At 48.6% G+C, this 17,648-nt stretch overlaps 1 protein-coding gene across 2 annotated transcripts in view; it reads left to right on the top strand.

Moving 5' to 3' along the window:
• The first annotated feature begins 2,672 nt into the window (after window positions 1-2,672).
• The window catches only part of LOC119953033 (tropomyosin alpha-1 chain), a 131,032-nt gene continuing 116,056 nt past the window's right edge, over window positions 2,673-17,648 (top strand). Inside the window, exon 1 of one of the 2 annotated variants that reach the window (XM_038776808.1) lies at window positions 2,673-2,965. In XM_038776808.1, coding sequence (XP_038632736.1) covers window positions 2,852-2,965 — 114 coding nt within the window. In that variant the 5' untranslated portion in view covers window positions 2,673-2,851. The remainder of the gene's footprint in view (window positions 2,966-17,648) is intronic. The other variant, XM_038776809.1, reaches the window with a different exon arrangement.

Below are 17,648 nucleotides of genomic sequence, written 5' to 3' on the forward strand. Positions count from 1 at the left end.
CTTGGGGAGGGCCCGAGGTCAGTGAGGCATGGACCGAGGGAGCTGGTTAAAGAAGTGCTGTGGCAGATCAGTGAGTTGGGGCGGGGAGACACCCCCGACCCAGTTGATTACGTGGAACATTCGGGGTTTGAATGGTCCACTTAAAAGTTCTTGCGTTTTTGCTCATTTAAGGGGTTTGAAGAGGTGGTGTTTGTTCAGGAGACGCATCTGAAGCTGGGAGACCAGACAAGGCTGAGGAAGGGTTGGGTGGGGCAGGTGTTCCATTCGCAGTTGGATATGAAGGCAAGGGGGGTGGCAGTGCTGATCAAAAAGAGGGTGGCTTTTGAGGTGGGAGGTATTGTAAGTGACTTGTGGGTAGGTTTGTGATGGTGAGTGTGAAGCTGGAGGAAACACTGGTGGTGCTCGTGAATACATATGCCCCAAATATAAGAAGTTCAGGTTGGAGCTAGGGCCTCTGCTAGGGGAGATGCATAAGAGCTGATGGTGAGGAAGGAGCTTTCAGAGATTGGAAGCTCTCCAAATTGGACATGTTTTGGAGTACCTGAATCCTGAGGCCTGTTCTAGAATCTTTCCCACCCACTATTGCTTCACAGCTCCAGGGTGCCAGGTTCGATTCCGACTTGGGTCACTGTCTGTGCGGAGTCTGCACGTTCTCCCCGTGTGTGCGTGGGTTTCCTCCGGCTGCTCTGGTTTCCTCCCACAGTCTAAAGATGTGCAGGTTAGGTGGATTGGCCATGCTAAATTGCCCGTAGTGTCCAAAATGGACCTTGGTGTTGGGTGGGGTTACTGGGTTATGGGGATAGGGTGGAGGTGTTGACCTTGGGTTGGGTGGGGTTGCTGGGTTATAGGGATAGGGTGGAGGTGTGGGCCTTGGGTAGGATGCTCTTTCCAAGAGCCGGTGCAGACTCGATGGGCCGAATGGCCTCCTTCTGCACTGTAAATTCTATGATCTATGATTAAGTGGACTAACCTTCCGTTAGGTAAATATTCAAGGACAAATGAGGAACTCTTGAGGAATTAAAACTATTCTCCACAAAGAATTGTAACTTACCCAAGACCCATGGGGCCAGGCTGATAAGGTTCACCTGAGTCTTGTGGAATACGAGCTTCCCTGCTGAGGGCAGCAAGAGGGCAAACCGCAATATAAAAACCCCAGCCCGGGTGTGGGCAGGTAGTCCCTTCTGGAAACGGTGTACATAGAGTCTTCATTCTTCTCTAAAGAAATCTTTTGTTCCTTACGCTTCCTGTGTGGTCGCTTCTGTGAACTCAACAGATACAAAACTTTTTCGCCTGAAACTCCAACACAGTCTAATTAAATAAACCCGTTAATATTCTTGCCAAATAATTTGTGGAAAAAATGTATTTAAGCCAATGAAATCTGATAAAAACAAGATCAACCAATGCTGCAGATACTCGACAGGATGGGCATGGTCTGTGGATGGAGAAACAGTAGAGTAAATGTTTCCGGATGCTAACTTTTCATCAGAAGTGGTCGTTATTAGACATGGAAAGTGCTAAACAAATTATCGAGCCAGGCAAAAGTAGGATATAGGGGACAGAACAATTAATGAGAACTAACAGATTGGAAGGGTCATTGGGAAATCTTGCCACAAGGAGAATGCTCCAATTGCCCAGGAATGTAATAGACAAGGGTGGGAACCCTCTGGGTGTGTTGATCAGCCTTCATCTGTGTTTGTGGAACCCACTTCTTCATTCACCCGAGGAAGGAGCAGTGCTCCGAAAGCTAGTGATTCGGAAACAAACCTGTTGGACTTTAACCTGGTGTTGTAAGACTTCTTACTGTGCCCACCCCAGTCCAACGCCAGCATCTCGTTTAAACGAGCCTAATTGCTCATTTAAATACCCAGGATGCACTTCAGCTCGCCGGCAGGAAATCCCTCTAAGTGTGGCCTTGGCAGGGAGAATTTCTCCGAGGCCAAATTAAATGGCAAAGTGCTTTTGGATAGCGGCATGTCTCTCGATGCAGCAGCCGCTGAGAAACACCCCGCTCATCGCGCAGAGCAGCGGACTTTAACTTCAGTCCGCTGAATCGCACCCAATACTGCATTATGTCGCCATCAGTGTCTGAAGCAATTCTCTAATTCCTTGTCGCCGTTTGATACAACTAATTGACCTTCTAAGACATTTCAGAGGGCGGTTAGCAGTTTGCTAACATCGGTGTGGGGCTGAAGTCACAGAAATCCAGACTGGCAAGTTTGATGTTTGGCTGCTGCCTAATGTTCTCACTTCCAGATGGTTTTTCAAAAGTTGATCATCATTACTTGAGCAAAAAACGCAACCTGGGCCCTCAAAGGGTTAATGAAGCATTAGCAAGTAACAAAAGTATTTGAGAGACAGCCGGGTTAATCTCACCGGCAAAACATTGTCAATGCTCCTGAAGGAGCTGGGAGGTGTTCACTTCAAATCGCTTGGGAGGTGTTAATGAAGTTTGTCAAAGGAGATTGTGTAGATGTCAACACGTTCTCCCATCTCAGAACCTGTTGGTGGGTTTTAAATACAGCAACATGACCTTCTTCAGAATAAACACAGCCCCAAATAAGGGCATTGACCAAGAACAGCTGATTACACCAGCTCATTCCAAAGACAGACATCGAATCTAAGGATCAGAAGCCAACAGGGAGAAAAGGGAACATTTCCAAAAATGTGATTCCTTCCCGTTAAGGAATTTAAAGCAGAGTGAGTTGAGCCTGGGTGGTTCAGTACGTCTCACTCTCTCGCTCTGAGCCCTGCTCCACACTGGCTCTGCCGCCGCCACAATCTTTCTGAGAGAAACCTGCTCCTTTTTTAAAAGTCCTCCTTCCACCGGCACTTCTCCAGCCCTGCAGCAGCCATGGAAGCCATCAAGAAAAAGATGCAGATGCTTAAGCTCGATAAGGAGAACGCCATCGACCGAGCGGAGCAGGCAGAAGCAGACAAGAAAGCAGCAGAAGAAAAGTTCAAACAGGTGGGTTTAAGAAAAGGATTGGTGAAGAAAAAGATAGTGAGGGCACCGAGAGGAGAAGATAGTGAGGGCACCAAGGGGAATAGATAGTGAGGACAACGAGAGGAGAAGATAGTGAGGGCACTGAGGGGAGAAGATAGTGAGGACACCAAGGGGAATAGACAGTGAGGGCACCGAGAGAAGAAGATAGTGAGGGCACCAAGGGGAATAGATAGTGAGGACAACGAGAGGAGAAGATAGTGAGGACACCGAGAGGAGAAGATAGCGAGGACACCAAGGGGAATAGATATTGAGGACACCAAGGGGAATAGATAGTGAGGACACCGAGAGGAGAAGATAGCGAGGACACCAAGGGGAATAGATAGTGAGGACAACGAGGGGAGAAGATAGTGAGGACACCAAGGGGAATAGATAGTGAGGACAACGAGAGGAGAAGATAGTGAGGGCACTGAGGTGAGAAGATAGCGAGGACACAAAGGGGAATAGATAGTGAGGACAACGAGGGGAGAAGATAGTGAGGACACCAAGGGGAATAGATAGTGAGGACAACAAGAGGAGAAGATAGTGAGGACACCGAGAGGAGAAGATAGCAAGGACACCAAGGGGAATAGATAGTGAGGGCACCAAGGGGAATAGATAGTGAGGACAACGAGGGGAGAAGATAGTGAGGACACCAAGGGGAATAGATAGTGAGGACAACGAGAGGAGAAGATAGTGAGGACAACGCGAGGAGAAGATAGTGAGGATACCGAGAGGAGAAGATAGCGAGGACACCAAGGGGAATAGATAGTGAGGACAACGAGAGGAGAAGATAGTGAGGGCACTGAGGGGAGAAGATAGTGAGGACACCAAGGGGAATAGATAGTGAGGGCACCGAGAGGAGAAGATAGTGAGGACACCGAGAGGAATAGATAGTGAGGGCACCAAGAGGAGAAGATAGTGAGGGCACCGAGAGGAATAGATAGTGAGGGCACCGAGAGGAATAGATAGTGAGGGTACCGAGAGGAATAGATAGTGAGGACACCGAGAGGAATAGATAGTGAGGACAACGAGAGAAATAGATAGTGAGGGCACCGAGAGGAATAGATAGTGAGGGCACCGAGAGGAATAGATAGTGAGGGCACCGAGAGGAATAGATAGTGAGGACAACGAGAGAAATAGATAGTGAGGACAACGAGAGAAATAGATAGTGAGGGCACCGAGGGGAGAAGATACTGAGGGCACCGAGGGGAGAAGATAGTGAGGGCACAGAGAGGAATAGATAGTGAGGGCACCGAGAGGAATAGTTAGTGAGGGCACCGAGGGGAGAAGTTAGTGAGGACACCGAGAGGAATAGATAGTGAGGGTACCGAGAGGAATAGATAGTGAGGGCACTTAGGGGAGAAGATAGTGAGGGCACCGAGAGGAATAGATAGTGAGGACACGGAGAGGAATAGATAGTGAGGACACAGAGAGGAATAGATAGTGAGGGCACAGAGAGAAATAGATAGTGAGGGCACCGAGGGGAGAAGATAGTGAGGGCACCGAGAGGAATAGATAGTGAGGGCACCGAGAGGAATAGATAGTGAGGGCACTGAGAGGAATAGATAGTGAGGGCACCGAGAGGAATAGATAGTGAGGGCACCGAGAGGAATAGATAGTGAGGGCACTGAGAGGAATAGATAGTGAGGACACGGAGAGGAATAGATAGTGAGGGCACCGAGAGGAATAGATAGTGAGGGTACTGAGAGGAATAGATAGTGAGGGCACTTAGGGGAGAAGATAGTGAGGGCACCGAGAGGAATAGATAGTGAGGTCACCGAGAGGAATAGATAGTGAGGGCACCAAGAGGAATAGATAGTGAGGACACCGAGAGGAATAGATAGTGAGGGCACCGAGAGGAATAGATAGTGAGGGCACCGAGATGAATAGACAGTGAGGGTACCGAGGGGAATAGATAGTGAGGGCACCGAGAGGAATAGATAGTGAGGGCACCGAGAGGAATAGATAGTGAGGACACGGAGAGGAATAGATAGTGAGGGCACCGAGAGGAATAGATAGTGAGGCTACCGAGAGGAATAGATAGTGAGGACACGGAGAGGAATAGATAGTGAGGACACGGAGAGGAATAGATAGTGAGGGCACAGAGAGGAATAGATAGTGAGGGTACTGAGAGGAATAGATAGTGAGGACACGGAGAGGAATAGATAGTGAGGACACGGAGAGGAATAGATAGTGAGGACACGGAGAGGAATAGATAGTGAGGACACGGAGAGGAATAGATAGTGAGGACACGGAGAGGAATAGATAGTGAGGGCACCGAGGGAAATAGATAGTGAGGGCACCGAGAGGAATAGATAGTGAGGGCACTGAGAGGAATAGATAGTGAGGGCACCGAGAGGAATAGATAGTGAGGGCACCGAGGGGAATAGATAGTGAGGGCACCGAGGGGAATAGATAGTGAGGGCACCGAGAGGAATAGATAGTGAGGGTACCGAGAGGAATAGATAGTGCGTGTACCGAGGAGAGAAGATAGTGCAGGCACCGATAGAAGATAGTGAGGGCGCCAAAAGAGAAGATAATGAGCGCACAGAGTGGAGAAGGTAGTGAGGGCACAGAGGGCAAATTGAAATGAATAAATGGACCAGGCTCCACACTCTGTCTCTGTTGTGTGCTCAGGTTGTCTATTTCCCTGGTCAGACACAGCTGGAATGCTGGATTCACTGCAGTATGAGGGAAATGTTAAGTCCTTGGAGTTATGCAGAGAATGAGCCATTAAACTGGTCATACTTTCAGAGGGACTGACTTGTGTGGTCAGCTGTGAAAAACCTGTCAGTATTCGGGCTTACAGAGAGTTAAATGAGTGAGAACCTTGTTGATAGATATCAAATACTAAATGAAGAAGGAATGATTAACATTGAACATATTTTACATGACTGTCAAGCAAGGGGACAAGAAGACGGAGCAGGTGCACGACCAATTGGAGAAACACACTGAGGATCGTTTGACATTCCCATAGAGATAAAGAAAGGAATCAAATTAGGGAAAAGACAAAATGGATCAAATCCAGCAGAGGTGATGACCATAATCCTGAGCTGGGTACAGTAGAGATGCTACATTTTGAACATTAAGGTTCCTGTGCCTGCACCTGGTACGAAAGTGAAAAAATAAAATATTCGCTTAATCTAATCAAAGGTACAGAGGCACTGTCAGTGAGAGGAGAGAGAAAGATGAAGGGGAATGGAAAGTTGGAGAGAGAGAGAAATAACAGAGCAAGGGAGGTAGAGAGAATAAGGACGGATGAGGAATAGAGCGTGAGGGAGTGAGAGAGAACGTGGGTAATGAAGAATACAAGACTAGGTCCTTCCCGCTCTTCACTGCACCATGAAGATGCCGCAAATATCTAAAATGTTAGAAAAAGTAGCAAGAGTCCAAGTTTCAGGAATAGTGATACCCCGGTGTATGAAACAGACTGAGGGGCGTTACTGAGTAACAGTGTGAGGGAGCTGGATTAACCTCCATGGAGACACAGTCAGTAACACAGGGAACTGGGGGAGACGGGTTACTGAGTAACAGTGTGAGGGAGCTGGATTAACCTCCGTGGAGAAACAGTCAGTAACACAGGGTACTGGGGGAGAGGGGTTACTGAGTGACAGTGTGAATGAGCTGGATTAACCTCCATGGAGACACAGTCAGTAACACAGGGAACTGGGGGAGACGGGTTACTGAGTAACAGTGTGAGGGAGCTGGATTAACCTCCGTGGAGAAACAGTCAGTAACACAGGGTACTGGGGGAAAGGGGTTACTGAGTGACAGTGTGAATGAGCTGGATTAACATCCATGGAGACACAGTCAGTAACACAGGGTACTGGGGGAAAGGGGTTACTGAGTGACAGTGTGAATGAGCTGGATTAACATCCATGGAGACACAGTCAGTAACACAGGGTACTGGGGGAGAGGGGTTACTGAGTAACAGTGTGAATGAGCTGGATTAACATCCATGGAGACACAGTCAGTAACACAGGGTACTGGGGGAAAGGGGTTACTGAGTAACAGTGTGAATGAGCTGGATTAACATCCATGGAGACACAGTCAGTAACACAGGGTACTGGGGGAGACGGGTTACTGAGTGACAGTGTGAATGAGCTGGATTAACATCCATGGAGACACAGTCAGTAACACAGGGTACTGGGGGAGAGGGGTTACTGAGTGACAGTGTGAATGAGCTGGATTAACATCCATGGAGAAACAGTCAGTAACACAGGGAACTGGGGGAGACGGGTTACTGAGTGACAGTGTGAATGAGCTGGATTAACATCCATGGAGAAACAGTCAGTAACACAGGGTACTGGGGGAGACGGGTTACTGAGTGACAGTGTGAATGAGCTGGATTAACATCCATGGAGACACAGTCAGTAACACAGGGTACTGGGGGAAAGGGGTTACTGAGTGACAGTGTGAATGAGCTGGATTAACATCCATGGAGACACAGTCAGTAACACAGGGTACTGGGGGAGACGGGTTACTGAGTGACAGTGTGAATGAGCTGGATTAACCTCCGTGGAGAAACAGTCAGTACCACAAGGTACTGGGGGAGGCGGGTTACTGAGTAACAGTGTGAATGAGCTGGATTAACATCCATGGAGACACAGTCAGTAACACAGGGTACTGGGGGAGACGGGTTACTGAGTGACAGTGTGAATGAGCTGGATTAACCTCCGTGGAGAAACAGTCAGTAACACAGGGTACTGGGGGAAAGGGGTTACTGAGTGACAGTGTGAATGAGCTGGATTAACATCAGTAGAGATACAGTCAGTAACACAGGGTACTGGGGGAGACGGGTTACTGAGTGACAGTGTGAATGAGCTGGATTAACATCCATGGAGACACAGTCAGTAACACAGGGTACTGGGGGAGACGGGTTACTGAGTGACAGTGTGAATGAGCTGGATTAACATCCATGGAGAAACAGTCAGTAACACAGGGTACTGGGGGAAAGGGGTTACTGAGTGACAGTGTGAATGAGCTGGATTAACATCCATGGAGACACAGTCAGTAACACAGGGTACTGGGGGAGACGGGTTACTGAGTGACAGTGTGAATGAGCTGGATTAACCTCCGTGGAGAAACAGTCAGTAACACAGGGTACTGGGGGAGACGGGTTACTGAGTGACAGTGTGAATGAGCTGGATTAACATCCATGGAGACACAGTCAGTAACACAGGGTACTGGGGGAGACGGGTTACTGAGTGACAGTGTGAATGAGCTGGATTAACCTCCGTGGAGAAACAGTCAGTAACACAAGGTACTGGGGGAGACGGGTTACTGAGTGACAGTGTGAATGAGCTGGATTAACATCCATGGAGACACAGTCAGTAACACAAGGTACTGGGGGAAAGGGGTTACTGAGTGACAGTGTGAATGAGCTGGATTAACCTCCGTGGAGAAACAGTCAGTAACACAGGGTACTGGGGGAAAGGGGTTACTGAGTGACAGTGTGAATGAGCTGGATTAACATCAGTAGAAATACAGTCAGTAACAAAGGGCACTGGGGGAGAGGGGTTACTGAGTAACAGTGTGAGGGAACAGGATTGACATGAGTAGAGATACAGTTAGTAACATAGAATTTACAGTGCAGAAGGATGCCATTCGGCCCATCAAGTCTACACCAGCCCCTGGAAAGAGCATCCTACCCCCATAACCCGGTAACCCCACCCAACCTTTTTGGACACTAAGGGCAATTTAGCAAGGCCAATCTACCTATCCTGAACATCTTTGGACTGTGGAAGGAAACCGAAGCACCCGGAGGAAACCCATGCAAACACGGGGAGAACGTGAAAATGCCACACAGACAGTGACCCAAGCCAGGAATCAAACCTGGGACCTTGGAGCTGTGAAGCAACTGTGCTAGTCACTGGGCTACCATGCTGCCCCACAGGGCATTGGCAAGAGGGGTTACTGTGCGACAGTGAGGGAGCTGGATTAACATCAGTCGAGTTAGTCAGTAACAGACAGCGCTGGGGTGAGAGAGCTTACTCAAAGACCGTGAGAGAGAGCTTGATTAACATCAGTAAAATTACAGTCAATAACACAGGGTTCTGGGGAATGGGGTTAGAACACAGAATCCCTCGAGTGCAGAATGAGGCCATTTGGCCCATCAGGTCTAGACCAACCCTCTGAAAGAGCAGTCCATCTACTCCTCCGCCCTATTCCCCCCACGTATTGATCATTAAGATCATTTTCTTCACTTTGAACAGGACTGGATCACACAGCATCCAGTTCTTGATGTACCTTGTTGAGACTGGCAAAGTGCCCAGGAAATTTAATGCCAGGACAATTTCTTGAGGCACAGGTGGTGGTGCCAGATTCTTTAGAAGTGGGAGCCGACTCAGCACATTGGCGTTTGAGATGTGTGTGCCTGGTCAATGCTGAAAGCTGTAGGCTGCCAACAACAAGGCCCACCACTGTCCCTAGTGGAAGTGATTGGTGGTATTGGCTTGTCTTCACAGAGGAGCCCCAACAATGGGTTGTGGTCAGTTATTATGGTGAAGTGTTGCCCAAAGACATACTGGTGAAACTCCTTGACGCCGTAAATTACGGCGAGGCCTTCTTTCTTGATCTATGAGTATTTCCGCTCGACATCGGAGAGAGTTCTTGAGGCGAATGCGAGGGGCTTTCTGAACCGTCTTTCATTGTATGGGGTCGGACCGTCCCTGTTCATAATGGTGATGCATCGTACATTAGAATAATTCAGATCAAAGTGAACCAACAGTCTCGATTACTGCAGAGCCTGCTTGACGTGATGGAAGGCCTGCTCCTAGGGTTCCTTCCACTGCCAACACTGGTGCTTCTTTATGAGTAACTGTAGTGGCACCAACGTGGTTGTTGTCATAATATGCACTCATGCACATCATGAGGTTAAAACAGGCAGTGACAGACATCCAGGTGAGCCAATCACCATACAGAACAGAACGCAACCAATCACTAGACAGAACACCAGAGGGGGGCTTTCAACTATAAAACACATGAGGCATCAGCACTCTGCCTCTTTCCACTGGTGACAACTGTAGTGACAGTCAGGGTGTACAAATCATTCAACACCTTCTACACGTGGATCAGAGCTAGCCTGGACTAGATAGTTAGAGTTAGTTTACTTAGAGTAGTAGAGAGTCAACCCACAGGTAGCTGTGTGCTTCATTACTGAAGTTCAATAAACCTATTGAGCCAACACCTACGTTTGGTGTATGCTTTATCGTTTACCTACATCGTGTTGCAGTCCGTGTTACCCCAGGGTGAATGACAGTTGCCACGTTGGGGATAAACCGACCATAGTAATTTACCATCTCCAGGAAGGATTTCAGTATCACCATGTTCTTTGGTGCCGGGACTTCTCTTATGGCTCTCACCTTGCCTTCAAGTGGATGCAGGCCTTTTAAGTCCACTTTGAACCGTGGCTATGTATCCTCACTGGTTTAGAATGTGCACTTCTCACACTCCAATCGAATTCCAACATTGCTAAATCATCTCAGCACCTCTTCTAGGCCTCCTAGATGCTCCTCGTGTGATGTTCCTGTCACTAAAATATTATCCAGGTAGACCACAACCTTCAAGATGCCCTGGAGCAGATTCTCAATTGTGCAGTGGAATATTACACAGGTCAAGGAGATTCCAAAGGACAATCTACTTTATTGAGCACAGCAAGAAGTCTTACAACACCAGGTTAAAGTCCAACAAGTTTGTTTCAAACACTAGCTTTCGGAGCACTGCTCCTTTCTCAGATAAATGAAGAGGTATGTTCCAGAAACCTATATATAGACAAAGTCAAAGATGAAAGACAATGCTGTGTTTGAAACAAACCTGTTGGAGTTTAACCTGGTGTTGTAAGACTTCTTGCTGTGCTCACGCCAGTCCAACGCCAGCATCTCCACATCATGTCTACTTTATTGAATCAGGCCTTTAAATGTGTTAATGGTCACATTCTTGAAAAAAGCCTCATCTAATTGCAAATAGGTGTTACTGAGGTCAAGCTTGTGTACATGAAGCCCCTGCCAATTTCACATAAAGGTCTTCAATTTATGGAATTGGATATTTGTCCACTTGGACTGCCAGGTTTACAGTAAATTGTAGTCCTGCAGAATCTGACCTAGCAGTCCTGTTTTAATACAGGGACGGTGGGGCTGCCCATTCCGAAAACTGCATAGGTTTGATAATCCCCAATTCTTCCAGGCATTTAAGCTCGGCTTCCACTTTTTGGAGTAAGGCATAAGGGCCTGGTCTCGCCCCGAAGAAGTTCCTTTTGGAATCAGTGTTGATGTAAATCTTGATGAGGAGATGCCGGTGTTGGACTGGGGTAAGCACAGTAAGAAGTCTTACAACACCAAGTTAAAGTCCAACAGGTTTGTTTCAAACACGAGCTTTCGGAGCACGGCTCCTTCTTCAGGTGAATGGATAGGTATGTTCCAGAAACATTTATATAGACAAAGTCAGAGATGCCAGACAATGCTTGGAATGTGAGCATTCGCGGGTAATCAATTCATTACAGATCCCGAGTTAGGGGTAACCCCAGGTTAAAGAGGTGTGAATTGTCTCAAGCCAGGACAGTTGGTAGGATTTTGCAAGTCCAGGCAAGATGGTGGAGGATGAATGTAATGCAACATGAATCCAAGATCCCGGTTGAGGCTGCACTTTTTCACATTTTCTCCCGAATTTACACCCACCAACAATAAACAATAATCAGCAACAAATATGTCAATCCCCATATCAATAACAACAATCCCATTCTCCCACCAAACCCCAAACATTAGCCCGCATGTTTGCATAAACAAATGACAAAAAGGAATCAGGGATTACCCATAGTCACCATTAATACACACAGCCCCCTCCCCCCAGCCCTCCCACCCATCTCCCCTAACTAATGTTTGATGTTATCCAGTGCTTGAAAGTGCATAATGAATAATGCCCATGACTTGTAGAACCCCTCCATCCTTCCCCTCAGTTCAAACTTAACCTTCTCAAGAGTCAAGTATTCCAACAGGTCCCCCCGCCAGCCAGGGCACAGGGTGGAGAGGCTGCTCTCCATCCCAACAGGATCAGTCTTCGGACGATCAATGAGGTGAGTCCCCTTGTCATCAGCACCTCCTCCAGCAATGTGGAGGCCCGTTCCACCGGGAAGCTCTGTATCTCCTTTCTGGCAAAATCTCAAACCTGCATGTATCTAAACATTTCCCCCTGCTCCAGCCTATACTTCACTTCCAACTTCCTCAATTCTGCAAACTGACCCCTAAGAAACAAATCTTTTAGGGCCTTAATCCCCTTCTCTTCCCATTTCCGAAAATTTCCATCCCACTTCCCTGGCTCAAATCTGTGGGTTCCCCCGAATCAGCATTTCCCTTGACCCTGCCCCCAACCCGAAGTGTTGGCGAAACTGCCTCCAAGTTCTCAATGAAGCTATTATTACCGGACTCCCTGAGTATTTCCCCGGGGCCATCGGGAGCGGCACTGTTGCTAGTGCTTTCAATCCCAACCCCCTGCACAAACTCTCCTCCATTCTGACTCACTGGGAATCAACCCCTCCCACCCAGCTCCGCACCTTCTCCATATTCGCCAGCCAGTAGTAATACATCAGGTTCGGAAGACCCAAATCCCCTGCCTGCCTTCCCCTCTGTAGCAGCACCGTTCTAACTCTGGCCACCTTCCCGCCCCATATGAACACAGTAATCTTTCCCTTATTCTCCCTGGAAAAAGCCTTTGGCAGGAAAATCGGTAGGCACTGAAAAATAAACAGAAATCGTGGCAACTGATTCATTTTAACCGCCTGTACCCGACCCACCAGTGACAGAGGGAGACCATCCCACCTCGTCAGGTCGGCTTTCAAACTCTCCCACCAAACTAGTGATATTGTACCTGCGAAGCCTCCCCCACTCCCGGGCAACCTGCACCCCCAGATAGCTAAAGTGAGTCCCTGCCCTACGGAATGGCAGCCCCCCCCCACCCCTGTCCCCACCCCCGGCCAAGACACCACAAAATACTCACTCTTGTCCAGGTTCAGCTTGTACCCCGAGAAAGAACCAAATACTCGCAGTAGCTCCAATATTCCCCCAATCGACACACTCGGTTCCGACACATATAACAGAAAGTTGTCGGTATATAAGGACACCCTATGCTCTGCTGCCCCCCCGCCCCCACACTATCCAGCAGTGGGGTCATAGGACATCCCTGCCTGGTCCCACGGTGGAGAGTAAAGTATCTCGAGCTGATGTTGTTTGTACGGACACTCGCCCTCGGCTCCTTGTATAGTAGCTTTACCCAGTTCACAAATCTTGGCACAATCCCAAATCGCTCCAGAACTGCCATCAAGTACCCCCATTCTACCCGGTCAAATGCCTTCTCAGCGTCCAATGCCACCACCACCTCTGTTTCCTTCCCCTCTGCCGGTGCCATAACGACGTTCAAAACCTCCTAATGTTCGAAAAAAGCTGCCTCCCTCGCACAAACCCCGTCTGATCCTCACCTATCACCTTCGGGAGGTACTCCTCCAGCCTTCCCGCCAGTACCTTCGCCAATACTTTTGCGTCCACATTCAGAAGTGATAGGGCCTATACGACCCACATTCCGTCGGATCCTTATCTTTTTTTAGCAACAGTGAAATCGATGCCTGCCCCAAGGTTTGTGGCAACACCCCCTTCCCTATCGCCTCTTCAAACATCCCCACCATCAGGGGTGCCAGCTTATCCTTAAATTTTTTATAATATTCCATCGGAAACCCATCCGGCCCTGCCACCTTTCCCGACTGCATCCTCCCAATCACATCCTTTATCTCCTGCTCCACTATCGCTCCTTCTAATGTAGCCCTGTCCCCCTCCCCTAACCTCGGGTACTCCAACCCATCTAGAAATTCCTGCATCTCACGGTCTCCCCCGGGTGGCTCCAGCCTCTCATAAAACTGCTCAAAAACCTTGGTTAATCAGCACCAGAGCCACCACCAACTTCCCGGCCCTATCCCTTACCTGAATAATTTCCCTTGCCGCTGCTTCCCTCCGGAGCTGACCTGCTAACCTATGCCCCGCCTTATCTCCATGTTCATAAACTGCACCCCTTGCTTGTCTCAGTTAGCGCACCGCCTTCCTGGTAGACAGTCGGTCGAAGCTCGCCTGTAGTTCCTTCCTCTTTCCCAGCATCGCTGGGTCCCCGTCTTCTGCATAACTCCTATCTGCCTCCAACAAATCAGGGGCTGGTTTAGCACACTGGGCTAAATCGCTGGCTTTTAAAGCAGACCAAGCAGGCCAGCAGCACGGTTCGATTCCCGTACCAGCCTCCCCGGACAGGCGCTGGAATGTGGCGACTAGGGGCTTTTCACAGTAACTTCATTGAAGCCTACTTGTGACAATAAGCGATTTTCTATTTTCTATTTTCTATTTCTATCATCTATTACCCTCTGTCACTCCAACCTCTCCTCTTAGCCCACCCTGGCCTTAAACAAAATTACCTCACCACCGCCTTTAGAGCCTCCCAGACAACTGCCTTCGACACTTCACCCGTACAGTTGAAACCTACATATTCCTTAATTACCTTTTCAATTTTCTCACAGAATACTTTGTTCCCAAAAGCCTATTTTCTGTCCTGACCGCTGACTACGATCCTTGTCCTGGGATCATGGCTGAACTTCATCTGTGCCTGGTGACCTGGCTGCAAGCTTTGCAGCCAAAGCACCACAAAGCGCCTTTCCCTCTTGCACGCTTTGAAGCTTTGGCGCAAACTTCTCGGCAATTTGGTTGCCGAGGTTATTTCAATTGCCTTGTCTAGGGAAATATTTGTCTCAGTCAGTAACTTCTGCTGCACGTTTATGTCGTTAATGCCGCAAGCTAAGCGATCGTTCAGTATGTCTCTCAGTGCTGAGCCTTATGCGCGTTGGCCCCGATTCAACATGGGGTTGGTGTTCAGCAGCCGGCCGCAGCGGGGGAGGCGGGGAGAGGCTGGCCCGCCGATCGGTGGGCTCCGATCGCGGGCCAGGCCCCTTCGGAGGCCCTCCCATTGAAGGAGCCCCCCTTCCCTCCCACCCTCCGCCCACAGGCCACCCCCCAAGCTTTTGCGACGAGTATCCGTCGGCAGCGACCAGGAGAGGACGGCGCCGGCGGGACTGTCATTTTTTTCGCCGGCCGCTCGGCCCACTTTGGCCGGAGAATCGCTGCTCGCCATTTGCAGCGATTCTCTGAGCGGCCCAGCGCGATTCGCGTAGTTGGTTTCGGGGGGGGGTGAAGAGAATCACGTGCGAGGGTCGGAGCGGCGTGGCGCGATAGGGAGGGAAATCTGCCATCCTTACCCGATCTTTCCTACCTGCTGGGTCACTGTCTGTGCGGAGCCTACATGTTCTCCCTGTGTCTGTGTGGGTTTCCAACGGGTGCTCCGGTTTCCTCGCACAGTCCAAAGACGTGCAGGTTAGGTGGATTGGCCATGATAAATTGCCCTTAGTGTCCGAAAAGTTTAGGATGGGTTACTGGGTTAAGGGGGTAGGGTTGAAGTGAGGGCTTAAGTGGGTCGGTGCAGACTCAATGGGCCAAATGGCCTCCTTCTGCTCTGTATGTTCTATGTACTATGTACATGTGACTCCATACCCACAGCAATGTGGTTGACACTCAACTGCCCCCTAAAATGGCCGAGCTAGACAATCGGTTCAAGGACAACGAGCAATGGGTAACACTTGCTGGCCTTGCCAGTGATCCTCACATCCCATGAAAAAATAAACAAAATGAATTACAACGTCTTCAATCTTTCTGACCCCCTTCCTGTTCTTGCGGGAGTGCGGGGAATGGTTCGGTTGAATTGGGGAAAGGTCATCACTTCACTCCCATTGGGCCTGATCTGAAACGGGAGCTCTCACCTCCTGTTCAATCAGGACTGATATCAAACCCGTAACCTTCTGACTCTGGGGTCGGAATGCTATCAACCGAACTGAGGAGTAAGCCATTAACTCAATTAGCATTTACTTAATGTTCCCGTGAGACATTCCTGTCATTTCCTCATGTTATAGAGCTGATCTGTTGAGCCCTTATTTGGTGCTGTCTGCCCGGTTAAATATGAGCTGGTCTCTTCCTGGGGAGGGGGGGTTTCTCAGCACTGACTGTGTGATGCGGGGACCAATCTGCTCAATCAACCCAGGCAGTATTAATGAAAGGGAGATTCACAAAGTGAAATCATTCCCGACATTCCAATGTGAATTCCTGACTCAGGTTTTCCCAGATCAGAGACTAAAACACATCAGTCACCCAGCAGTTCTCAGCCCTCCAAGAAGTACATTGTGTATCCTATATTCTGTATGAGTGTGTGTGTGTGGGGGTATACATCTGTGCGCCTGTGTCTACACTGGCTGTCTGCATAACCTGCCGTTAGCGAGAGTTTTACGGACAAGTGCAGGACACATAATGACCTCAAACCCTCAGACAATTATAGAATCATATCGCAGAGAGGGTGGCTGTTCGGCCCATTGCATCTGTGCTAGCTCTGTGAATGTTACCCAATTAGCTTCACTCCCTGCCACGGTCCTGCATTTCTTTCTAAAGCCCTTTTCTCTGGAAAAGAGAAGGCTGAGGTGGCATGATTGAGATCTTCAAGACTATGGAGGTGTTTGATAGGCTGGACATAGCAGAACAGGAACGGAAGGAAACCATTTAGCTTCTCGAGCTTTGTCCACATGATTCAATAAGATCCTGGCTGATCTGTGACGTAACTCCATGCACCAGCACTTGCCTCAAATCCATTAATATCTTTGGTCAATAAAACTCCATCAGGCTCGGTTTTAAAATTGACAATTTATCTAGCATTTTTAGCTGCTTGCGAAGGGAATTTCAAACCTCTACCACTGTGTGCCACAGTCCAAAGATGTGCGGGTTAGGTGGATTGGCCATGCTAAATTGCCCGTAGTGTCCTAAAAGGTAAGGTTAATGGGGGGGGGGGTTGTTGGGTTACGGGTACAGGGTGGATATGTGGGTTTGAGTAGGGTGATCATTGCTCGGCACAACATCGAGGGCCGAAGGGCCTGTTCTGTGCTGTACTGTTCTATGTTCTAAAGTGTTTCCTAATTCCACTGCTGAATATTCTGGCAATAATTCCTTGGCTCTATCGTCCAGTCTCAGACTCTTGAACCAATGGGAATAGTTTCTCTCTATCTATCCTATCTGTTCCCCATAATATCTTGAAAGCTTTGATTAACCTTCTAAATTCCATTTTGTGTAATCTCTCCGTGTAATTTAACCCTTGGAATCCCAGTATCATTCTGACAAATCTACATCCCATTCTCTCCAAGGTCAATATATCCTTCCTAAGGTGTTGTATCCTGAACTGCGTACAGTGACTGCAGCTATGGTCTAACCAGGGATGTTCACAGCTGACGCATGACTTCTAGCCTCTTATATTTTAGTCTTCTAGATATAAAGGCCAACATTCCAATAGCCTTTTGGATTTTCCGCTGTCAGAGAGGCAGTGGTACAGTGGTTCTGACACTAGGCCAGTAGGGTGATACTCTGGAGACCCAGGCTCAAATCCCACCACAGCAGATGGTGAAATGTAAAGTAAATGTCCAATGGCGACAATGAAACGATTGTCGATTGCTGTAAAAACTCATCTGGTTCAAAAGAAAATAGGAGTCGGAGTGGACTTCGGGCCTGCTCTGCCATTCATTATGATCATGGCCGATCATCCAACTCAGTAACCT

This window comes from Scyliorhinus canicula, chromosome 18, assembly GCF_902713615.1.
Source record: "Scyliorhinus canicula chromosome 18, sScyCan1.1, whole genome shotgun sequence".
NCBI classification, from domain to species: Eukaryota; Metazoa; Chordata; class Chondrichthyes; order Carcharhiniformes; family Scyliorhinidae; genus Scyliorhinus; species Scyliorhinus canicula.